The sequence below is a fragment of the Theropithecus gelada genome, chromosome X, assembly GCF_003255815.1.
Source record: "Theropithecus gelada isolate Dixy chromosome X, Tgel_1.0, whole genome shotgun sequence".
NCBI lineage: Eukaryota > Metazoa > Chordata > Mammalia > Primates > Cercopithecidae > Theropithecus > Theropithecus gelada.
In genome coordinates, this window is record NC_037689.1 from 90045694 (window position 1) to 90072247 (window position 26554).

At 37.8% G+C, this 26554-nt stretch overlaps 1 protein-coding gene across 1 annotated transcript in view; it reads left to right on the forward strand.

Moving 5' to 3' along the window:
• The window catches only part of MTMR8 (myotubularin related protein 8), a 113189-nt gene that overhangs the window by 40933 nt on the left and 45702 nt on the right, over window positions 1-26554 (forward strand). The window contains exons 5-12 of the mRNA XM_025373436.1: window positions 1443-1571; window positions 2752-2886; window positions 6347-6479; window positions 7812-7921; window positions 14214-14339; window positions 15465-15514; window positions 17833-18033; window positions 21006-21134. Of these exons, the coding sequence (XP_025229221.1) occupies window positions 1443-1571; window positions 2752-2886; window positions 6347-6479; window positions 7812-7921; window positions 14214-14339; window positions 15465-15514; window positions 17833-18033; window positions 21006-21134 (1013 nt within the window). The remainder of the gene's footprint in view (window positions 1-1442; window positions 1572-2751; window positions 2887-6346; window positions 6480-7811; window positions 7922-14213; window positions 14340-15464; window positions 15515-17832; window positions 18034-21005; window positions 21135-26554) is intronic.

Sequence of the window (26554 nt, forward strand, 5' to 3'; positions counted from 1 at the left end):
TCATATATACATATATCCTATTAATTCTCTCCCTCTAGAGAACCCTGACTAATACAGGTAGCAATCAGGCCTGCTAGGATAATTTTTCTGCAGAGAGAGTCGTTGGTGTTTAAGTGATATCCCTGAATTGTTCATCTTTAACAGTGTTTTTACTATCATAGTAAGACTGTAATTGCAATGACTTTATGGTAACATAGCTTTGAATGTCTACTAGGTATGGGGATTGATGAGCTGTGACTTCGCAGGGTCATCTGTGAGGTGACTTGTTAGGGTCATGCTTGAGAGGAATGAGCAGAGATTGGAAGTAAAATCTGTCCACCTCAAATGTGTGTCTGAGTCTTCCAAAGAAGGTCTGAAATATTCTTGTTGGTCTTTTTGATGTGTATAACCTTCTAAGCTGAACGGGGAGCTCCATTTATTTTTCTTTGTATGACCGTCTTCTCCAAAGTTTAAGTCCGGGTAAGGGGGTGGGTAGAAAACATTTTTAAATGGTCTACATTCTGGGGACATTGACTTTAATGAGTTACATAGAGCATTCTTGATCTTATCTACCTTTAACTTTTTTTTATTTTTGCCAGTTCAGTTTATATTTGTTTCATGTGTTGTTAAATGTTTAGGGGTGTTCTTTACTTAGGGGAGTGTTTAGAATTAATTTTGCAATGTCAGGTCTGTGGTGTTATAATATTTTGTCACTGTCTCTTTGGAAATATGTATTTTGGTAACCACTAAAAGCTGATAAACTTGAGAAAATATATCAGTTTTTTCATAGAGTAAGTCACACCTAAAATGTCAACACCTCCAACCCCTAGACTAGTGGTTTAAAGGCCATTCAGATATTAATACTAGGAACCTAGTATGCAGTTTACATATATAACTTTTTCCCTTGCTAGCAACAGGCTGGAATTCGCAATCACTCAAGCATTAGCTAGCTGGTATTTAATCATCTATTCCTCAGAAATAGAAATCAAAATATCCTTGGTATAAAAGCTTTTCCAAGTATGCTGTTATTTTCTAGAAAGGAAGGGATTGAGACATATAAAAACAAAATGTACTTTTAGAATTAGAATAACAAAAATCATAGAAACACATATAAAACCCCATCTTGAAATTCCTGCGTGTGCCTATCAGAGCAAAAACAATAACTGTAAACAAGTAAATTAATATGAACAGATGCAAATATGAAGCAGACAGGTGAAGGAGGAGAAAATATGATGTACTCTTTCATAAACTGCATACTAGATTCCTAGTATTCATATCTGGATGGCCTTTAAAACACTAGTCTGGGGGTAGAGCTGTTGCATTTTAGGTATGACTTACTCTATGAAAAGACTGACATATTTTCTCAAGTTTATCAGCTTTTAGTGGTTACCAAAATACGTATTTCCAAAGAGAGAGTTATATATAAATATATATTTTTATATATTGTGTTTATTTTCTTTTAGATATGCAGCACCTACCCTCCTGAAATAGTGGTTCCTAAATCTGTTACCTTGGGAACGGTGGTTGGAAGTTCAAAGTTCAGAAGTAAAGAACGTGTCCCTGTGCTCTCCTACCTCTACAAAGAGAACAATGTGAGTTAAGCAAATTTCTCTAATGAGAATTATACTTGGCTCTGGAAGACCTGTTTTAAGTTTCATGCTGCCACTTAGTAGCTGTGTGACCTCAAGCAAGTTCCTTAACTTCTCTGGACTTTCATACTTCTGAAGTTTTTTGAGAGGATCTCAGGAGGGAATAATATATGTGTACCTTGTAAATTGTAAATTGTAAAATGTCATGCAGATATTAAGTGGCATTTTAGTGTGTTTATTTGTTTTTCTTTTTTTCCTTTTCTATGGGATCCAGCTTGGTGGAAAGTTGTGAAATGACCGGAAATTAGTTGTATACAGGATTTTTTGGGACTGTGGCCTCCCGGTAGAATACAGATATCCTTGATACTTTCTTACTGCTTTTCATGTAATTTCAGGTAGTAGTAAGAAAGCACTTGACTTCTCTGTGTTTCAGTCCCCTTACTTATGTAGGAAGTGATAATATTTATCACCTCTTGTAATCACTCTGAGATCTGGGGTTAGACAAATAGGCAAGTTGTCAAGTGGGCAGCCATTCAAGTGCTAAAGAGTATAGTAATGCAATTGGGTGTCATACTATTGAAGTGAGTCGACCCCTTAAAAACCACATCAAAGTGTAATCAATTTCATTAACTAATCATTACCAGACATTCATGTTAAATAGTTACGTTGGTTTTGTGTTAAAGTGGCTTGAAATAAACCACCCTTCTGATTTGGCATTAACTTCTGAAACTAGTGAACCCTGTTCTCTTAAGACGCTGTAGATCTTTGCTCTATCTTGAATTCTGCTGCCTCTACAAGCTTATGGTTTATGTGGGCAATATCACTGGGACTGTAAAAAGTGAGGCAGTTTCAGAAAAATAGCCCATTATGTATCGAGAATAGAATTTCACTAAGGAAATACTCAATGATGTGATTTTCTTTCTTTCTTTCTTTTTTTTTTTTTTTTTCTGTAGTCTGATTTGCCAAGACTGGGTTGGTAATTAGAGCCACATGCCCAGGGTAGGCAGGAGGTTAAGCGCAATGTCAGTGGAGAATGACTTTAGAATCACATTTCTCTTTGCTTTGGACACTATCTTAAGTTGGCTTAGCCTCTCCCTCTACTCATGGAACCTGGCCAGGGTCAAGGAAGATTTTTGACCATTTGTGTATATAATCACTCAACTAACACACTTTTTCCTTACAGGCTGCCATTTGCCGCTGTAGCCAGCCTCTCTCTGGATTTTACACTCGCTGTGTAGATGATGAGCTCTTGTTGGAGGCCATTAGCCAAACAAACCCAGGGAGCCAGTTTATGTATGTTGTAGACACAAGACCAAAGGTATCTATTTGTCAGTGATGTCTTTGATATTTCTGCCTCTTGCAGTCTTCCTCCTCATATATTGAGACATGCAGTGTTATTGGGGAAGTTAGGTTTGTGTATGTGTGTTTATTACTTCGGACATTGTGTAAAATCGTTTCAGGAAGTCATTCGGGGCTCCTTTTATAAGGTGGTCACTGACAAGTGAGGTTATGAGAGGGTAATTCGAACAACCCGGCTTTGCCACCTCAGTGTGACGTCCTGCATAGAAGGCTTATTAGCATCCCTCATCTTTTTTACCAAGTCTATTCCTTAACCAGAATTTTCAGTATTCCCATTCTGGGGTCCAAATTTACTGTCCGAGAAAGAGCTTCAACTTAGACATTGGAAACTTACTACAACCAGCGTATTTTTTTTCTGTAAATGTATTAGGTCACAGTAGTTTAATAATACTTTGGTTCTCCCAAAGCACCAGGGTTCACAAATTTTACTGCTATACGATTAACAAAAAATCTTTAGCTCATGTGGCAGTAATTCTTTTTTAGCATCTAGCACTGTTAGCTGGTTAAATTTTTTCCAGTTTACTACAGTGCGGTTTAAATCTTGGTCCCAGAGAATAAAAAAGACCAAGTTCATAAATTTGCCATGGATTTTGGCAGTGGACATGGATAGACCTAGTCAAATCCTTTGATCTTTCCAATAATTTAATACTGCATGATTTGTTGCAATGTGTTTTCTCAGGCTTTGTCTCTTTCAAATGTGAACATTGCTGAATAGAGTGTCCTCATATTAACCTAAGTGTCAGCTTACACTCCTCTCTGCATTAATTCCTTAACCTTCAACGTTTTGTCTAGCTCTATATGGGCTGTAGAAGAACTCATTGTGTCCCACAAAGAATAGATTCCCTATTCTTAAATGTTGTCCTTTTTACAAACAGCCCCAGAAAGAAATGATTTTGCTTATAATTTGGTATGTAAAGTGTGGCTGACTAAAAGGTTTCATTGCTGATTCTAGTGATTACTAAATTGGTGATTTTCATCTAAGCCTATGCCAGATGGTGGTGACTTAAGAGTTGAGCAGTTGGATGTACATGAAACCAGATAGTTGCCTTAGACAGCTTTCTGCCCCATCTTTGTGATCCCTCAGTGGCTATTCTCCAGAGCTACCTAGGACTGACTGAGCTCAGGAGAGAAAATAATTTCCCTTTCTGCTCAGGTCCATCCTTCAGTTTCTCAGAAGTTTGCTGTCTTGTTTCAACCATAACCACATCTGAAATTCCGTGATTATAAAGAGTTTAATCGCGTCTGTATCTTTAAACATTAAATAATCTTAAAATAGTAAAGAGAAATATACCAAGCTTTGAAGGAACAAAACAGTTGGTGCCTTTTGTTCAAATCTAACACCAAAAAGCCCCTTTTATGTTCCATTTTCCTCTCTCCAATTTGAGCAAATTGAGACAGGCCTAGAAATATCTGGCATTCCCTCTCTTCTGGATGGCTAGATCTGTACTTTTAGTAGGAACTAGATTATACTGACAAAATTTTGTTCTAGGAGTCAGTCAAACCTGTGGTCAAATCCTGCTTTCAGCCTTTATTCATATCATCTTGGGCAAATTGGTTCATCTCTCTGAGCCTGTTTTCTTTTGGGGATAATATTAGTACCCACTTTGAGAGGCTGTAATGAGGATTAAATGAGATAATGTACATAAAGGATTTAGCACAGTGTCACGCATAGTAGGAGCTCAGTAAATATTACATTACAATAAATATTACATCTGACATTCTGCAATTGGAAAGAGTTTAATCGCGTCTGTATCTTTAAAGATTAAATAATCTTAAAATAGTAAAGAGAACTACAGCAGACTTTTGAAGAAACAAAAGGGTTGGTGCCTTTTGTTCAAATCCAACACCAAAAAGCCCCTTTTAACAGGTTCCATTTTCCTCTCAGTTTGCCACCTGAATATTAAATAGGTATCTGTTACTCAGATCTGCCAGACATATTTTTAAAGAGTGAATACTGGTATGAGGTAACTCGTTATCTGCATTAGGTGGCCTACCCAGACCTGGGTAGTGACTACTGTAATTATTATTATTATTGTTATTTTTGCTGAGGCATCACTCATAACAAACATCCTTGCTACTAGGTGACTATTGCTTATGCTTCCACAGGTGTTCCTTTGACATTTGTCATTAATTTAATGAAAGCTCAGTAACACTATCAATGTGATAAAAGATCAAAATTACCATCACATTTCCCCTTTTAACAGATGTCTTGCATTGTAAACAGAATATATTTAGCACACTGACTTTTTTCCCTCTGCATGTTCTAACTTGAATAGTTTGTGCTTTGAGATTTTTGTATTCTTTTAATACAAAAATTATACCCTGTCCACATACATACTCCTCCTGCCTTCTGAAATGCACCATATTGGGAGATGAGAAAATAGGCCCAGAAAATAGAAAATCACTTAATTAGTAAGATGGTCATTATCATAGACAGTCTCTTGGCTTCCTTCTAGTTAGTCTATTCATATCTCCGCAAGTCTCATTTACTCCCTACCCCACCCAGCATTCTTCATATGACCTAGATATTTTCTGATTACCACAAGCTGAACATAGTGTTAAAACAATTGGTGGTGTCTCCATTTCAATTTTGTCAGTGAGTAAAAGTCATTTATCTCATGCAGTCACATTTTAGACATTTTTCTAGAACAGCTATTTGAAACTAATTGGGCTTTTGTGGTGGTTTATGCCTATAATCCCAGCACTTTGGGAGGCCAAGGCAAGAGAATTACATGAGTCCAGAAGTTCAAGGCTAGCATGGGGAACAGCAAGACTGCATCTTTACAAAAAAAAAATTGTAAAAAAAATTAGCCCAGCATGGTAGTGCACGCCTGTAGTCTTAGCTGTTCAGGAGGCTGAGGCAAAAGGATTGCTTGAGCCCAGGAGTTCGAGGCTGGAAGGAACTCTGTGATTGTGCTGCTGCACTCCAGCCTTAATGACAGGTGAGACTCTGTCTCTTAAAAAATAAATACAATTAATTCATCCTAAAGCTCTTAAGCTTCTTTCTAGAGCTTCTCAGTTGTAAATATTTTTGAACTTTTGCATGTTTCTCAGTATAAAACCCTTTCAGCTGAGAAAACATTTGTGGTAGGCAGCTCAAAATTATTATTTCAGTTTTTTAGATCAGGTATCCTCATAGCTGCTATATCCTTTATCTCTTAAGAAAGGTTTTCATAATGAAACAAAACACTATGTCTCCCTATTTTTCCCCTATATGAGTCTGTTACTAAAAGTACCTGATGTAAAAACTAGTGAAATTCTCTCCATTCCAGAATGTATCTCATCTGATTTAACTTCTTTTTAATTGGGATTAAAAAGAATTATGATTTTAAACTGTTCAGAATGAGGCATTGAGATTGATGAACTCCATTCTTTCATCATCTGACCTATCTGCTCTATTATGTTATCCACTATTGCAGTTGAATGCCATGGCCAACCGAGCAGCTGGGAAGGGATATGAAAATGAAGACAATTATGCCAACATTCGCTTCAGATTCATGGGCATTGAGAACATCCATGTAATGCGGAACAGTCTGCAGAAACTCTTGGAAGGTACAGGGATTTCACCTTGGCTAGGCAAGCGGCCATAGCTTTGCATTATTATGTAAGCAGAAAGCATGCCTGATTTGAGGTGGAATATAAAAGCAAGCAGGTGAGCAGAGTCAGTAAGTGGTTAGGTGTTTAACTGTCGTACGAATCTAGCTTACATAGTACTGAATTACAGCAGTGTTGGTCTGGAAAAAGGAGTAAGATGTTCAGTTTCATAATTCGATAAAGTTCATCTGGGTCTGGTCTAGTTGGTATGAAAATTATTTCTCTCCATAGAAATACAGAGGTTGATTTTCAGGGATAGGCAAACCAACATAAGTATTAAATAAATTTGGGGTTGATTTTATCATCCTCAAGGTAAGAAATTACCTTATTTAATTTGGTATAAGGATTTAGTCTGATTTCATCACTATGCTGATGAAGCTGAATTTAGACCTCAAAAGAATAAAGTTGATATCAGACAGTTTTGGTGATCTGTTATCGACTACAAAATGATTAGGGTCAGAAAGGAGGCAAGGTGGGATTGGGGCCTTACAAGACTCTTGGGTGTAGAACATTTCTCCTAAAACCACTACCCAGATTCCATGATGTTCAATGTCACTTCAGGCAGAGATAGTGAAAACCTGCCTTCTTTAGTGAACTCCCCGTTCTTCCTCTCCTTTCTTCAATTTCTTACTTGTGTAGTCTGCCATGACCTCCCCTTTACATCACCCTTGCCAGATCTCATCTGCTCAGTCTGCATCCCTTTTAAAATATTAATGTCCCTCTTCCTTAGGTCTCTTACTCCTTTCTTTTTTGCCCCAGAATATGTTATGGAAAAAGACTTTGTTTTACAGATTTTTAAGGCAAAAGATTTCCCTCTGCTGGCTAATTATTGCAGAGTGCATAAAAATTAACTGGTAATTTTTTTTTCAACTTGTTGACAGAACAGGGCTACAGGGAGTAGATGGGGATGTGGGAGTAGAGACAGATGCTGAGGGCCTTCAGAGTTAGCATAAGTGGGTGGGATTAGGATAGGGATCAAATATGTTTTCTAATCAGGGGAGGTATGTTTTCCTGTAGATGCTAATTCAGTCTTCTGGCTCTCTTCTTGAGAGATTTCTAAGGGCTTGAGAGTGGGTTCTACAGCGTAATAAAGCAGGGGCCCAGGCTAAGAGATCTGGTAGGCTTTAGACCTAGTTCTGTCCCTGACTCACTGTGTGGTTTCTAACTAATCATTTAACCTTTCTGCCTCAACTTCCTCACTTACGATATGGAGATCCACTTTCTCCCCTTTCTTAATGAATAAATCGAGTTGATCGTGAATTTCAATCTCTGCTTCCTTTTCTACCTTAGTTTGTGAATTGAAAACTCCAACAATGAGTGAATTTCTTAGCGGCCTGGAGAGCTCAGGGTGGTTAAGACACATTAAAGCTATTATGGATGCTGGAATTTTCATTACAAAGGTAATAATCAGGACTTTTAAAATTGCACTGACTTTAATTATGAGATATGTTGAAGTAGTAGTGTGCCATGGAAAGAATATTGAAAAGAAAATCTAGTTTCTAGATTCAGCTCTGCCACTAATTCACTGTGTGCCCTTGGGCAAGTCTCTTTTCTTCTCTGGGTCTCAGTGTCTCCATCTTTAAACAAGGTGGTTGAACTAAAATCTAATGATGTAACTTTCAAGCGGCCACAGAATTCTTTGGGAATATTATTAACCCTCTCCCCAACTGGAAAAATGAACATATGATGGTACATACAGAAAATGAACCTCAATTTCAGAGGGTCCACAGAACCCTGGACTTCACATTAAAAACTCTTAGGTGATCTCTAATCGATAAGTGATAATAATTGATCTCTGGCTCAGTTATTCTATGATATATTTTTGTGTTGATACTAAGGTATTAAGTACAAGAGTGTGTGTGAAATAAATGCAGAGCTTACGTATCTATGAGTTTTCAGAACTCTGAATACAAAGACCTATTTTTTTAAACGTCTTTGTATAGATCTGCCTCCAAATGCAGTCTAGGTAGGCTTTGTCACCCTGTATTTATGCTGACCCATTTATTTTCTGATCTGTAGGACCCTAGGCTCTGTAGCCTTTGTTAAGTGGTTTGTTTTCTTACAAAAAACAAAAACAAAAACAAAATTCAGTGTATATTTTCTCATTTTGACATTTTGTTTTTATGTATTTCTACATGAGAACTCTCCCTCTTCATCCCACCCCCATTATTTGTTAAAAGTAAAGGAGATAATGACTTTTCATCCATCTGCTATAATTTTCTCAGTTGAAGGCAATGTTATATATAGCTTCTGGCTTAAAAGGTTTGAAGATTGTATGTAATTAACTGCCTTAAATATCCAAGCCCTAATGCTTTTTGCTTTCCTAGTCCTGTTGCCTGCACTTTTCATTGTTACTGATGTTCACTATGTGACCCTGTCAGTTGTTTCAAGCGCACTATTCTAACTATTCTTTGTTCTGTTCCTTTTTCATAGATTCTACATCCATATATCTATAGTCCCTTTCTGAAACCAAGTTTATTAGACCAAAGAGAGTGAGGATGGATAAGAGGGAGATCTGATAGACAGTACAGCCTTATAAATATTGGTTGAATTAAAATGAATGAACCAAAAGGATAGGCTTGGATTGCACAGTGTTTCTGTGTTCCCTATCTCTATTACCACCTATCCAGTATCCCAAGCTTGAGAACCTCAGTCAGCCTTGAATTCTACCTCTTCTCCTCCATCTGGCTATTGCCAAGTCCCATGTGTACTGCTTCAAAACTGTTTCTCAAATCTGTCCTTTCTTCCCAGTCTCCACTGCTACTTCTCTAGTTAAGATAGCCACAACACATTGCCCACAGTATAATAACCTCTTAACTGCTTTACTTGGCTCTAGTAGTTACTCTTTAGTTTGGGAACCAAATTGCTACTAAAGTTATTTTTCTTGAACATGTCTGATCACGTCACTTTAAACTCAAAATCCTCCATTGGTTATCAATTCTATTGCCAATAAGACCTCATAAGCTTGACATTCAGAGTCTTTCACAATGTCACCCCAACTTGGCTGTAGTGGACCTCTTGCTATTCTCTAACATACTATGTTACTTCTTTTTCTCTCTCTTTTTTAAATGTTTATTATATTTACTTGTTTTCTCATTACAAAAGCAGTACATGTATATTATCAAAGAAGTAAACATTTCAGAAATATATAACATAAAATGTAAACATTCCCCATAGTTTGTCCCACAGTGCACACACATCACTGATAGTAGTTTAATGTTTATGTTCCTCGATCAGCACTGTCCATTTGAATTTTTTGTGATGATGGAAATATTCTCTATCTGTACTGTCTAATACAGTACCACTACATGTGGAAATTGAGCACTTAAAATGTGGCTAGTGAGACTGAGGAACTGAATTTATGACTTTATTTAGTTTTAACAAATTCAAATTTAAGTAGATATAGGTGGCTAGTGACTACCATATTAGACAGTGCCGTTATAGAATTTTTCAACGTATAGAGTTACACATATTAATACTTTGTGAAATGAGCTCATACTGTGCATACTGGGTTTTTTTGGTTTTGTTTTGTTTTTGTTTTTGTTTTTGTTTTTTTTGAGACAGAGTTTTGCTCTCGTTGCCTGGGCTGGAGTGCAGTGGTTTGATCTCGGTTCACTGCAACCTCCGTCTACCGGGTTCAAGGGATTCTTCTGCCTCAGCCTCCTGAGTAGCTGAGATCACAGGAGCATGCCACCATGCCTGACTAATTTTTGTATTTTTAGCAGGAACGGGGTTTTGCCATGTTGGCCAGGCTGGTCTTGAACTCCTGACCTCAGGTGATCCACCAGCCTCGACCTCCCAAAGTGCTGGGATGACAGGTGTAAGCTACCATACCCGTCCCATACTGTTCTTTAATTGACCTTTTATACTTATACTATTTAATGAGCATTTGTTAAGACAGTTCAGTCAGTACTACGTCATTCTTTTCAGCAACTATGTTATATTCCATTGTAGTAATTTACCATAGTCCCCTGTTGATGAAGAATTTAGTTGTTCCTAATTTTTCGCTAATGCAGATATTGCTGCATCAAATATTCTTAAACATGTATCTTTATAGAAGTGGATTTTCTGAGTCAAAGAGTATGAATGTTTCAAATTTTAATAGATGTGGCCGAATTGCCCTCCAAGTAGGTAATACCAGTTTCCATTCCTATCAACAGTGCCTGTTTTTCCATTTTGGCAGCAATGGTTATCATCAATCTTTTTGATCTTTGCCAGTGTGATAGGTGATACATTTTATATTATGTTTTAATTTGTATTTCTTTAATCATTAGTGAAATCCAGCATCTTTTTCTGTCCACCAGTGACTTTTGACTCCGTTTGGAGCCCTAAACAAAGAACATGGTTGCTGCCATCATGCTCTGCCTACTACCTGAGGTGTCTGCTTAATTGAGAAGTCAAAAAGGTTGAAAAACTTTTTTCCAGATCTCTTTAACTCCTTTTTTACCTGCAACCTGACTACCTTTCTAGGAATACCATTTTTTCTTGTACCCCATTACAGAGATTATTCATTGTCCCGCATCATATGAACCACATGACCAAGGGCAGTTTCACTATTCTTGCTCCTTACAAAAGCCCCTCCTCCTTTCAGATCTATTTCATTTAGCTATACCACCCTATACACCTCCTAGTTACTCTTCCCCCTCCATTAAGGATGTTGGGAACAGCCTTGCCACCTTCTTTTCCATCCTGATTCTTCCCGTCATCTGAAGAGATTTGAATGTCAATGTACAATTTATCAAACATTCTGCACTTATAGTTCTTTGGACTTTTTATAATTCCAGCTTTCACATCCTTAATCCAGCTAGCATAGTTCTTCTATCTCATGGAAACCTCTGCACTTTTAACTCCTCTTTTTCCAAACTTCTTTTTTCTTCCCTGTATACCAAGACCGGATAGTATAGCACTTCATCCATTCCACCTTGTCTCTTATCCTTCCACTCTACCTGCCCTGCTAGCCACGGTCATTCTCTGCTCTTACACCCTGACCTCTAAGCATTGCTGCAAATAAATATATCCCATAGATATGTTAGTTGGTACTATCACAGGTTTATGCTTGATAGTATTAGCTGAGGTCCTGTAGTTGCAGGGCCACGGAACAGTTGTTTTATGTGTATTTGGTTGGCTCCCAGTCCTGTTTCACCAAGCAGATATTCCTTGTACCTTGCTTTCAAACTGGCTACATCATGGTAACTTCCCTTCTATAAGCCCATATTGAAACATGTCCTTCATGGAAAAATGTATGTAATACCTCTTCTCACTATTATCCTTACCACATTCTTCGCTATCTCAGAGGGCATGGTGCCCCATCTTCTGTGTAAGGATACTCACTCCACCTATATTTGAAATTCCATCTCTTCCTACTTTAAGGAACCAACTCTATCGGTTAAACCCTCTTTGTCTTACATTTTCAACCTATTATTTTCGACTGGCTTCTTCCCTCAGTAGTATGCTCAAATGGTTTCTCATTCCTAAAGAAAAAGTACTTTTTCAGTCTTCTAGCTACTGCCCTCTTTCCTCTTGGTTATAACCTTCTGAAAAGTAGTTAGTCTTTCCTATTAGTACTTCATCTCCCTTCACCTTTCAGCCCACTATGATCCAATTTTCATATATTGCTCTTCCAGAGGTCTTATGACCTTTGATTTGTCGTATCTAAGACTCACTTGTTAGTCTTCACTCTATTTTGACCTTTCTGTTGCATTTGGCACTGTTCACTCCTTTTCACTTTGAACCCTTTTTAGTCCTGACTTTTATCCAACTACTCCCTCCTGGATCTTTTTTTTTTTTTTTTTTTTAACCTTTTGGGCTTTTTTGAACAGGCTGACTCTTATGATAATCCTCCTTCCTCTACATGCCCTTTAAGGGTCACTGCTTTTTAAGGTCTTCTCTTTTGTCACATTTGGTCTCTGCCTGGACAGCGTCAACTATGCACACAGTGTATACTACTGTCTCTATTCAGATAGTGGTGAAATCTATACTCTGGCTCAGATCTTTCCCTCTTCTGATCTTTAAACCCACATGTCCAATTGTCCCACTGGACTTTCCATTAGATGTCCCTGAACTACCTCAAACTCACCATGGCCAAAACAGAAATCTTACATATCCCCACTACTACCTAAAACTTTCTTTTGTGTTCATTATTTAGTCTAATGGCACTACCATCCACCTGGTTGCTAAACCACACATTTCAGAGTTATCTTTAAGTTTTCCTTCTCTTTCATCCCATGTCTAGTCTCTCACTCTGTCCTGTTAAAATGTTCATAATTAAAATCCCTCTTCTGTTTTTCAGCTCCACTGCTACTACCTTACCTCAGGCCTATATGGACTTTCACGATTTTAGTAGCTCCCTAACTGGTCTTCCTATATCCAAACTCATGTCCTCTCAATCCATTCTCCTTACTGCCACCACAGGGATCTTTCAACGATGTACATCTGATCATGGCACTCCTCTGCTATCAACTCCCTATTGCCATCAGATAAAATGTATACCTGATTTGTCTGACCCTTGTCCTCCTAGCCGGCTCTATCACTCCTTGTTCTCTCACTTCCAGCTTAGGCTGAGCCATTAAGTGTTCTTCCTCTATGTCATGCCTCCTTGCAGTGTACACTCTGTTACATCATTCTCCAGCCTGAAATGTCCTTTCCTCCTGGTCCATCTGATAAATTCCTGTTCATCTTTCCAGACCCACCTTAGTTGTCTCCTCCTCCCTGGTTATCTTTTGTGCCTTTGTTATACCTGGCATGGATTTTTACCTTTTATTTTTCATTAGTTTGCAGCCATGCATGTAAGTGTTTGTCTCTTTTGTATTCCCAGTGCACATCATAGTGCCTCTTGTACAGTCACTCAATTATTGGCTAGGTGTATGGATGAATGAATGAATGAGTGAATTAATGTCCTTCTTCACCTAAGGAAATCCTACTCTTTCTTCAAGGGTCGAGCTTCCCTGGCTCCTGCAAAAGAATATTGTTACTATACATTACTGTATATTACCAGTAGTTTTTCCATTGTATTTTAATTATTTATTTATCTTCGGTCACCCTGACTAGTTTGTGGGTTCCTTGAAAACAGAAACTGAGTCTTATTTTTGTATTTCTAATACCTGGCACATAGAGGCGCAAAATTGTTAGAATGAATAAGTGAATGGTCAATATGTACCATTGCCAAAATTTCCCAGGTTGAGTGACCAGATTTTTACATCATTCTGATTGTATTTATATAATCGCTTATTAAAGTGACCTAAGACAGGTGAGCACCTCCATCTTATGTTGAAAGCATTTGTGTTAGTAAGACTAAAACAGCTAGAGGAGATTGTTGTCAGATCTGGGACTAGAATGCAGAGCTGTCTGTGTTTTTGAGTGTGAATTCTTCCTCCAGTTCACCTATTCCTCTGAGAATTGATCCTTGGTTTCTTCAGAAGCTTAGTGAATTTAGAAATCCCCTCATTTTTCTTTTTGCCCTGCATTATGGGTTAGTTTTGATATTCTTTTCCTATTTGGTAAGCTATCCTTCTCTTGTACTCCATTGTTTTCCTTTTCATTCCCCATAGAAGATGCTAACTTTATGAGAAAAAATTAATGTAGCCCATAAGACCAGGTTCTCTGTGCTTTAGGGACTGTATTTGGCAACTCTTTAACCCAACAAGCTATGCAAGGGTTGCTTATGGTACTTTTTTTTGCCTCTTGTCTTCACAGGCAGTGAAGGTAGAAAAGGCCAGTGTCTTAGTCCATTGTTCTGATGGGTGGGACCGCACAGCACAAGTCTGCTCGGTGGCTAGCATCCTCCTAGATCCATTTTATAGGACATTCAAAGGACTCATGGTAAGAGAGCACGCTGTATTTTACTTTGTGTAAGAGACAGATTGCGACAAAATAAAAAGAACTCTCAAACAACTTTTTTTTTTTTTTTGCCAGAATTAACTCTAAGTCTACAAAAATAGCCTTTTCAATTTAGCTTCTTTTCATTAAATTTAGGTGTGTACTATCTGTATACTTTCTTTTGTATGTTCAACATACTTCTTACCTATCAGAACATAAGTTATATGTAATAGACTACTGTACAGAGTAGGAAAAGCTCAAAAAGTTTGCAAAACTTAATGGATGACTGTTAAATAGGCTGTCCAAGGGGCTCATCATCTTTAACATGTCAGCTGTTTGAATGTCAGACTCATGATTGTTTTCTAGTGCTGAATCTAAGGCCTCTTAGTTGATCTTTCTAAGAAACAGAACTCACCATAGTGGTTTATTCTCATTTCTTTGGAAATCTTTTTCTTTTTTTTTGAGATGGAGTCTTGCTCTGTCACCCAGGCTGGAGTGCAGTGGTGCAATATTGGCTCACTGCAACCTCCGCCTCCTGGGTTCAAGTGATTCTTGTGCCATAGCCTCCCAAGTAGCTGGGATTTCAGATGTGCACCACCAAGCTCGGCTAATTTTTGTATTTTTAGTAGTGACTGGGTTTCGTCACATTGGCCAGGCTGGTCTCAAACTCCTGGCCTCATGTGATCTGCCCTCCTCAGCCTCCCAGAATGCTGGGATTACAGGTGTAAGCCACCATGCCTGGCTGGAAATTTTTTTTTGATGGTTAAAAATGGTTTTGTTACTAGTATAAAGCTAAGAGCTGCCTTTGGATTTCTGTTTTTCAAAGTTTCAGTTTAATATCGTGCTTGTCAGGATTGCATTTAGTTATGGCTCAGTGGCTTGTCACACATCATGTGAAAGCCAAAGGAAATTTGACTCTGGATATGTCTGAGAGCATCTGAAATTTTAAGGCACCCTGTATAGGCCTGTGAATGAAATCTAAGTTACTTACTTAGTTATCATTTAGGAAATTAACTATTTTATGATCAGTTCAACCATTTCAGCAAAGTGTTTTGACATTCTTGTGTGTATAATTAATTCATTTTATGATTTTCCTAATGCAAACTCTTTCTTTTGTATAAAATGAAGATCTTGATAGAGAAGGAATGGATATCCATGGGCCACAAGTTTTCCCAAAGGTAAAAATATACTCATTTTGAAGGAAGAGGCTGAGGATAGTTCATTAGGGTGAAGTATGTCAAAACCTCAGTATGTACATGTAAAAGAAGGAAGAGGAAGTTGAACATTGCATAAATCTCTTTTCATCAAGAAACAAGTATTCTAGATACTATCCTAGGGCACTAAGGTGACAAAAGTAACCAGAATATTATCCCTGTTTTTAAGGAGTACAAGTAATTATATCAAATTGTTAAATATTTCAAGGAAGAAAAAGGCATCACAGGCTACAGAAGGAAAAGTGCTTAACATTGCACGAAGAGGTCAGGGTAGGCTTCCAGGAGTACACAGCATTTAAGGATGAATTTTTGGAAATGAGAAGAAATTTAATAGGAAGAACAAGGGAATGAGGAGGTCATTCAGAGGGACTAATATCAAGATAATGCACCTTAAAAGGTGCACCTTTTGAAAGATAAAAGGTGCAGATTTGTTCTTTTTTAAGGGGTGAGGATAAGGGCTTATATTTATCTGTTGTCTGCCATAAACCAAACTGCTTCACTAAGGCTTTATCTGTGTTATCAGAACAATCGATAAATATTTGTCAAATGCCTAACAATGTGCTGTATATTATATCAGACACTAAGCTGATTCCAAAGGCAAATAAAATTTGAGATTTGACTGGGCACAGTGGCTCATGCCTGTAATCCTAGCACTTTGGGAGGCCAAAGCGGGTGAATTGCCTGAGGTCAGGAGTTTGAGACCAGCCTGGCCAACATGGTGAAACCCCTTCTCTACTAAAAAAACAAAAATTTAGCCAGACATGGTGGCGAGTGCCTGTATCCCGACTCCTTGGGAGGCCGAGGTAGGAGAACCGCTTGAACCTGGGAGGTGGAGGTTGCAGTGAGCCAAGGCCACACCATTGCACTCCAGCCTGGGTGACAAGAGCAAAACTCTGTCTTAAAAAAAAAAAAAAAAAAAAAAAAAATTTGAGTTTTACCCCAAGGAGATTATAATTCAGGTCTTATTTTCCCCCATTAATATGTGTTCATTTAATTTCATTTGGTTGCCACTCTCTAGCCATCTGGGTCCATGTATTTATTCTTCCTTCACCCACAAACTTTGGACCAGTCATTATGTTAGGTATTGAGAAGACGGAGTTGAATCAGATATAGTCCCTATCTCTTCTTTGAAAGAAAAGAAAAATCAGTGATGACAGTGTAGTATGGTAAGTGCTTAAGACAGAGGAAAACATAAACTAAGGAAGTTTACCCATTCTGTGGCAAAGAAGGCTTCCTGTAATAGCTGACATTTTAACTGAGATTTAAAGTATGAGTAGATGTTATTTAGAAAGGGAAAAAGCATTCTAGCTACTGATGTGTTTTAAACCATAAAGGCATTAAACAGGATTATGTGTTTGAGGAGCTGCAAGCAATTCAGTGTGACTGGGTCAAAGGGTGTTTAGGGAGAATAGAGGAAATGAGGCCAGGGAAGCGGAGCCAGAGGAGAAGATCATTCAGAGCCCTGGTTTTTTGTTTTTGTTTTTGTTTTTTTTTTTAAAAACAAGCTAAAACACTTGAGTGTTTTGTGTACATAGTAAAGCTATATCGGAGGACTTTGGACAAGGCAGTGACATGATGTTTAGATCTATATTTTACAAATATCCCTCTGACAGCATGCAGAAGATTGAAATTGGTGGCAAGGGGCTGAATTAGTAGGCTACCAGAATTGATGAGGGCCTGAAAAAAGACAGAAGCAATGGGATAGATTCAAGGGTATTCAGGAAGTAGAACTCACCAGAAGATGGGAGGAAACATTAAACAGTTCTAGGATGAGGTTTCATTCATGTACTTTAATAAATGTTTCTTAAATACTAATTTTGTGCCAGACACTATGCAGTAAACAATATAGATGTGGTCATTGCTCACATAGAGCTGAATGTAGCTATTTAAATTAAATTAATTAAAATTAAATACAATTAAAAATTCAGTTCCTCAGTCACAGTATCCACATTCCAAGTGCTTAACAGTTAGTGGCTGCTATATTGGACAACACAACTGTATAAATTTTCCATCATTGCAGAAAGTTCTATTGGAAAGAGGGTGTATAAAAAAATAGACTAGATGACCAAAGGGTTTAGAGTATAGATGACAGTGAAGGACACCAGCAGCTAAGAGGTCTGCTGGGATTAACTAGCTTTGAAATTCTGGCTGGCATTTTGGTATGAGGTGTTTCCTTGCTGCTGCCAACAGAGACAAAAGATGACCCTCCTACAGCCTATTCCCAACAGTGTAATCCTTAATGCTAACTAGTGTCTTCCTTTACCTTTATTTGCATCTCTCAGGTGTGGCCACCTCGATGGGGACTCTAAAGAAGTGTCCCCTATCTTCACCCAGTTCCTAGACTGTATCTGGCAATTAATGGAACAGTTTCCCTGTGCCTTTGAGTTTAATGAAAACTTCCTGCTAGAGATTCATGACCATGTTTTCTCCTGCCAGTTTGGAAACTTCCTTGGTAACTGCCAGAAGGATCGGGAAGATCTAAGGTGAATTTACTTTGTGAGAAGACACTGAACAGGGAGAAGGGGGTCAGTGCAAAAAGAATGTACCTACCACCCTGAATTTGACATAGCAGTCAAGAAAGGGGAGGAGATAACAATAATAAAAAGAACTTTTGAAGCATAAAGCACTCAATGTTTGCACAGAGATCTCTCAGAATCCTGAGATTTCCCATCTGTAAAATAGGGATAATAATGCCTACTTTTTAGAGCAATCATGAGGATCCAATAAAATAATGGATGTACAAGGCCTTTGCAAATAATTAATTGCTGTGCAGGTACAAGTAGTCATTATCTACAGTCCTTTCTCACTTATATCAGAGATCACAAACTAGCAGCTCATAGGCTGAACCCAACCCAACAGGCATGATTTGTTTAGTCTGTGGAGTATTTTTTTAAACTCCTAATTAGTTGCCAGCATTTTTGTTTATTTCCGTAGGTGTTTGGGGAACAGGTGGTATTTGGTTACATGAATAAGTTCTTTAGTGGTAATTTGTGAGACTTTGGTTCACCCATCTCCTGAGCAGTATACACTGAATCCAATTTGTAGTCTTTTATCCCTCACCCGCTTCCTACCCTTTCCCCCTGAGTTCCCAAAGTCCATTGTGTCATTCTTATGCCTAGTTGCTAACATTTAAATATCAGTAGATTTCACATAAAAATCCAGTTATTTTAGAATGTTTTTTATAAATATTCTGAAAAATCAGGAGCTTTGGCAACACTAGACTGTGTTTTCTCATGATAATAATAAGCTAGAGGTGAATAGTAGCTGTTCCATTTGGATGAGGCAAACTCACTCTTGTTGACTGCAGTTCTTACCATTCTCCATAGTTTATTCTTAGCCCATTTCTTTTTTTTTTTTTTTTTTTTTGAGACGGAGTCTCGCTCTGTAGCCCAGGCTGGAGTGCAGTGGCCGGATCTCAGCTCACTGCAAGCTCTGCCTCCCAGGTTCACGCCATTCTCCGGCCTCAGCCTCCCGAGTAGCTGGGACTACAGGCGCCCGCCACCTCGCCCGGCTAGTTTTTTGTATTTCTTAGTAGAGACGGGGTTTCACTGTGTTAGCCAGGATGGTCTCGATCTCCTGACCTCGTGATCCACCCGTCTCGGCCTCCCAAAGTGCTGGGATTACAGGCTTGAGCCACCGCGCCCGGCCTCTTAGCCCATTTCTAATGTTATCTGCCTAGTTCTAGCAGGCAATTGAGTTTGCACCCCTCTCTTAAACTAACATCTTGGCAATATATGAGACATAAGTACTTTTTGAAATTGACAAGGTAGAGCTCCTATGAACAGTATCTTCGTTATTTTAGAGACAGAGAAAAAGAAATAGAAAAGTAGCTGTTTCACAACTCACTCCTATTTCACAGCTGTTGGCTGAGTTAGTAGTTAGCCCAACCCACAGGGCCCTTTATAGCATAGCCAGGATGACATTACTTCTCTGTGATTTGGTTTTCCTGTCAACATAGAGAACAATAATAAGTCTTTCTGTTTCAACATTTGTATTTATTTGGTAGTGTCTCTCTTGATGCCATGCATGTTTCTCTCTCTCTCTCTCTCTACAACTAGACCTTTGTCACTTTCTCCCCAAATTCTTTTAAGATATTCATTCTGTCTTTGTTTACCTATGCATTAAAACCGAGAATCTTTTCCATAATCTTTTTCCTTCTCTTAAAATCAAGTCAATATATGTGGTATTTTTCACACAAATCTGGATATCCATTTAAAAAACATAACAGTTGAACATTTTAACATATTTTAAAATAGTGATTACTTAAAATAAGCAGAAGTGTCATTCATTCATGAACGGAAAAGCACGGGCTTTAGAATCAGGCAGACTTGGGTTCAAACTTTGGCTCTGTTACCTACTAACTATGTGACCTTGAGCAAAATAATATTTAGCCTCATTTTCTCGGTAATTTTGGGCTAAAATATCTCAAAAGGTTTTATTGGGAAAATTTAAGGAGGTATTTTAGGTAAAGAGTTTGGAACAGTGTTTGAACACATAGTAAATACTCAACAAATTAGTTACTTTACCAACGGAATTTTTTTTCTGTTATAAACCAACAGCAAATGAGAAAGATGGATATACAGAGCCTTTGGCCTCACTGGAATGCTCTGACAATTGTAAAAGTTACAAGACCACAATTTTAGGTCTTACTGCTTATATCACTCTTCATTTCTCCTTTAGCTTCCTTTGACATGGTGTGTGTGCAAATGACCTTCTCATGAATGGTTATACAGCAGCTCTCTTTGGGAACCAGTGGATCTCATGTATTTTGAGGTGTTAACTAAGGGACTTGCTTACTGGTTAAGCAGGTTCCCCATGGTCTCAACTAAAGTATAAGAATCAGTTCTGTAATATAAATGCCATAGTCTTTAGCTGCCCACCTGGGATAGCTCATGAGCATTTTCTAGTATAAATTTCCAATTGTCTTTAACTATGTTAAACCTTCTGAAGGGAGGAGAAGCTGGCTTTAAGTAAAATGAAAAATAGAAGAGCCACAAATTCACCCCGTAGAACCTATCTCTTAACTTACCAGACTTTTAAAAGCAATTCCAGAATTTTTAAAACCAGAAAAGTCATTAGTTCATAAAATCCTTGATTTGGAAGATAACTTAGAGGTCACATTTAACAGTGAGGAAAATAGGCCCAGAAAAAACTCGGGATTTTCTTAAGATCACACAGCTGTTCCACAGAGAGACTGGACTTAGAATCTCCTGTTCTCCAATATGGAACTCTTTCTAGCCTCTCATTTATTTTAAAGATGGATAAATTGAAGCCCAGATAATTTGTTACTCCATCAACACTTTTTATCTACTTATTTTTCTTCTGTCATATCCTGTCCTCCTTTCTTGAGTTGGGTTACTTGTTAGTAAAATTTGCTGCTTATCAGTTCAACAGGACTATTGAGATTACTTGCTTACTGCTTTTAATTTTTTGGCTTGTTTTTCTTTTCTAACAGAGTCTATGAGAAAACACATTCTGTGTGGCCTTTCTTGGTTCAGAGGAAACCAGACTTCAGGAACCCTCTCTATAAAGGCTTCACTATGTATGGGGTACTCAATCCTAGTACTGTGCCCTACAACATTAAGTAAGTTCTTAAGTTTTTCCCTCCTTTCTTATAGCAGGTCCCAGGGTCTCAGCTTCCTTGCTTCTCCTTAGATAGCTGCCATCATCTGTACAAGCCTGGCTATGGAGTAGGATACTCTGTCCTCATATCACCCATACCTTGCTGCTTCTGAAAACAAGAGCCCAATTCCTTTTGATTTTCAGGGCTTTGCTGTTACCTGCTTAGGGAAATAGATAAGAAATTGTAGTTGATTTGTAGGAATACAGCCAGTCAAGATAACATTTGTTTGATTCATTTACTCTTCCTCTGTATCTTCTACTTTTCTGTCCCTTACCCAATAAAGAAAAGAAAAATAAAGGAAACCAGGAGAGTGCTGGTAATGTTTGTTATATTTTTCCAAAGCTTCTGCAGGCTGAAGCACTCACAAAGAGTGCAAAGCAGACATTAATATATTTATTAGCTCTAATAGCTCATTTTGTGGATTCTTTAGGATTTTGTAAATGTAAGATCATGTCATCTCTGAATAGAGAGTTTTATTTATTCAGTTGCAATTTGGATGTCTTTTATTTCCTTGCCTAATTGCTCTGGCTAGAACTTCCAGTACAGTGTTGGGTAAAAGTAGTGAAAAGAGGCACCTGTGTCCTGTTGCTGATTTTTTTTTTTAGGGGGAAAGCTTTCAGTCTTTCACTATTGAGTATTGATGTTAGCTGTAGGTTTTTCACAAATTTCCTTTTTCATGTTTCGGATGTTCTCTTCTGTTTCCAGTTGAGTGCTCATTGTATTTTTTTTTGCTATTATTATATTTTAAATTTTAATTGACACAATAATTGTACTACATATGGGATATAGAGTGATTATGCTGTATTTGCCTTTGTGTGCCCGGCTTATTTCGTTTAACATAATTTCTCCAAGCTCATCTGTGTTGCTGTGAATGACAGCTTTTCTTTCTTTTATATTGCTAAAATAATATTTCCTCGTGTGTATATATCACATTCTCCTTCTCAATCCATCCGTTTATGAACATTTAGGTTGATTTCATATCTTGGCTATTGTGAATAGTGCTGCAATAAACATGGGAGTGCACATACCTCTTCGACACAATGACTTCATTTTCTTTGGATATATACCCAGTAGTGGGATTGCCAGATAGATCATAGGGCAGTTCTATTTTTATATTTTTAGGAAGTCCATAATGTTTTTCATAATGAATGTATGATTTACATTTCCACTGATAGTATGTGAGCATTCCCTTTTTTCCACATCTTTGTCAGTGCTTGGTATGTTTTGTCTTTTTGTGAATAGCCATTCAAACTTGGCGAAATGATATCTCATTGTGGTTTTGATTTGCATTTTCATAATGATTGGTGATGTTGCATTTTTTTCATATACCTATTGGCCATTTGTATGTCTTCTTTTGAAAAGTGTCTATTCAGATCTTTTGCCCATTCTAAAATCAGATTGTTTGCTTTGCTATTTAGTTGAGTTTCTTTTTTTTTTTTTTTTTTTCTTTTGAGATGGAGTCTCGCTCTGTCGCCCAGGCTGGAGTGCAGTGGCCGGATCTCAGCTCACTGCAAGCTCCGCCTCCCGGGTTCACACCATTCTCCTGCCTCAGCCTCCGGAGTAGCTGGGACTACAGGCGCCCGCCACCTCGCCTGGCTAGTTTTTTTGTATTTTTTAGTAGAGACGGGGTTTCACCGGGTTAGCCAGGATGGTCTTGATCTCCTGACCTTGTGATCCGCCCGTCTTGGCCTCCCAAAGTGCTGGGATTACAGGCTTGAGCCACCGCGCCCGGCGAGTTTCTTATATATTCTGGTTATTAATCCTTTTTAGAAGGATAGTTTGCAAATATTTTCTTCCATTCTGTGGGTTGTCTCTTCACTTTGTTGATTGTTTCCTTTACTGTGCAGCAGAAGCTTTTTAGTTTGATGTAATCCCATTTGTCTACTTTTGCTTTTGTTACCTGTGCTTTTAGAGTCATAGCCAAAAAATCGTTGCCTAGTCCAATATTATGAAGTGTTTTCCCTATGTTTTCTTCTAGCAATTTCATAGCTTTTAGTCTTTCATTTAAGTTTTTAATCCATTTTGAGTTGATATTTTTATGTGATGAGAGATATGTACCTAGTTCCTTTCTTCTGCATATGGGTATCCATTTTTTTTTTTCAACATCATTTACTGAAGACTGTACTTTCCCCAATGTTTGTTCTTCACACCTTTGCCTGTATATGCATTTGTTTTTCTAGGGTATCTATTCCATTGGTCTGTGTGTCTATTTTTAGATCAGTACCATGCTATTTTGCTTACTATAGCTTTGTAATACATTTTGAAATCAGATAGTGTGATATCTTCAGCTTTCTTTCTTTCTTCCCCCCCCCCCCCCACAAGTTTGCATCAGCTGTTCGGGATCTTTTGTGGTTCCATATGAATTTTAGGATTCTTTTTTCTATGTCTGTGAAGAATGCCATTGATATTCTCATTAGGGATTACATTGAATCTATAGATCACTTTGGATAGTGTAGACACTTTAACAATATTAATTCTTCCAGTCCATGAAGATGGGATATCCTTCTGTTTATTTGTGTCCTCTTCAATTTTCTCCATCAATGTTTTATAGTTTTCAGTGTGAAGATCTTTCACCTCCTCTGTTAAACTTATTCCTAGGTATATGTTTTTTGTAACTATTGTAAGTGGGATTGTTTTCATGATTTCTTTTTCGGATAGTTTACTATTGATGTATAAAAATACTGCTGATTTTTGTATCTTGCAACTTTACTGAATTTGTTTATTAGCTCTAGCAGTTTTTTGGTGGAGTCTTTTGGGTTTTCTGTATACGGTGAACCCTTAAACAACACGGATTTGAAATGTGTGAGTCCATTTATATGTGGATTTTCTTCCACCTCTGCAACCACTGAGTCAGCAAGACAACCCTTCTTTTTCCTCTTCCTCCGCCTACTCAACGCAAAGATGACAAAGATGTAGATGTTTATGATGATCTACATTCACTTAATTAATAGTAGATGTATTTTCTCTTTCTTATGATTTTCTTAATAATATTTTTTTCTTTAGCTTAACTTATAAGAATACACTATATAATACATATAACATACAAAATAGGTGTTAATCAATGATTTTTGTTATTGATCCGGCTTCTGGTCAACAGTGGGCTACCAGTAGTTAAGTTTATTGGTAAGTGAGAACTTATACATTGATTTTCCAGTGTGCAAGGGTCTGACAATTCTAACACTGGTATTGTTTGAGGGTCAACTATATACACTCATGTCATCTGCAACCAGGGACAGTTTAACTGCCTTTCCAATTTGGATAACTTTCATTTCTTTTTCTTACCTAATTGCTGTGGCTAGGAATTCAGATACTAAGTACAACAGAAGTGGTAAAAGTAGGCATTGTTGTCTTGTTCCTGATCTTAAGGAAAAGCTTCCAACTTTTCCCTGTTCAATATGGTGTTAGCTGTGGGTTTGTCATATATGACTTATTTGTAGTGAGGTACATACTTTCTATACATAATATGTTGTTTTTATCATGAAGGGATATTGAATTTTGTCAAATGCCTTTTCTTCATCTATTGAAATGATCACATGGTTTTTGTCCTTCATTCCATTTAGTGTTCTGTGTCACATTTATTGATTGGCATATGTTGAGCCATTCTTGCATCCCTGGGATGAGTTCCACTTGATCATAGTGAATAATCTTTTTAATGTGCTGTTGAATTCTGTTTGATAGTATTTTGTTGATGATTTTTGCATTTGTGTTCATCAGGGATATTCTTTTTCAATTGTGTCCTTGCCAGGCTTTGCTATCAGGGTAATGCTGTCCTTATAAAATGAGTTTAGAAATATTGTCTCCTCTTCAATTGCGTCATCTAGTTTGAGGAAAATTGGTATTCGTTCTTTAAATGTTTGATAGAATTCAGCAGTGAAGCCATCGAGTCCTGGGCTTTTCTTTGATGGGAGATTTTTATTACTGTTTCGATTTCATTACTCACTATTGGTCTGTTCAGATTTTCTATTTCTTCTTTTTTTTCTGTAGAAAAGTTATTTTTTCTTTTTTTTTTATTATACGTTAAGTTCTAGGGTACGTGTGCACAGCGTGCAGGTTTGTTACATATGTATACAGGTGCCGTGTTGGTGTGCTGCACCCATTAACTCATCAATTGCATTAGGTATATCTCCTAATGCTATCCCTCCCCCCTCCCCCCACCCCATGACAGGCTCCAGTGTGTGATGTTCCCCTTCCTGTGTCCAAGTGTTCTCATTGTTCAATTCCCAACTATGAGTGACAACATGCGGTGTTTGGTTTATTGTCCTTGCAATAGTTTGCTCAGAATGATGGTTTCCAGTTTCATCCATGTCCCTACAAAGGACACAAACTCATCCTTTTTTTATGGCTGCATAGTATTCCATGGTGTGTATGTGCCACATTTTCTTAATCCAGTCAATCATTGATGGACATTTGGGTTGGTTCCAAGTCTTTGCTATTGTGAACAGTGCTGCAGTAAACATACGTGTGCATGTGTCTTTATAGCAGCACGATTTATAATCATTTGGGTATATGCCCAGTAATGGGATGGCTAGATCCAATGGTATTTCTAGTTCTAGATCCTTGAGGAATCACCACACTGTCTTCCACAATGGTTGAAGTAGTTTACAGTCCCACTGACAGTGTAAAAGTGTTCCTATTTCTCCACATCCTCTCCAGCACCTGTTGTTTCCTGACTTTTTAATGATCGCCATTCTAACTGGTGTGAGATGGTATCTCATTGTGGTTTTGATTTGCATTTCTCTGATGACCAGTGATGATGAGCATTTCTTCATGTGTGTGTTGGCTGCATAAATGTCTTTTGAGAAATGTCTCTTCATATCCTTTGCCCACTTTCTGATGGGGTTGTTGTCCTTTACATCCCTTGTAAGTTGGATTCCTAGGTATTTTATTATCTTTGAAAGTTGTATATGACCAGGAATTTATCCGTTTTTTATAGGTTAGCTGGGTTTTCTGGCATTGAATTGTTCCTGATACTATCTTGTGATGCTTTTTATTTCTGTGGCATCAATTGTAGTATCTCTCTTTTTTTAAATCTGATTTTATTTGAGTCTTCTCTGTTTTTTCTTAGGTCAGCTAAAGGCATCTCAATTTTATCTTTTCAAAAAAACTACTCTTTGTTTCATTGATCTATTTTAAGTCTCTCTTTTCTTTTCTTTTCTTTTTTTTTGAGACAGGGTCCTGCTCTGTCACCCAGGCTGCAGTGCAATGGCACAATCATGTTTGACTGCAGCCTTGACCTCCTGGGCTCAGGTGATCCTCCTGCCTCAGCCCCCCTGAGTATCTGGGACTACAGGTGCATGCCACCACATCTGGCTAGTTTTTAAATTTCTTTGTAGAGTTGGGGTCTCACTATGTTGTCCAGGCTGGTCTTGAACTCCTGGCCT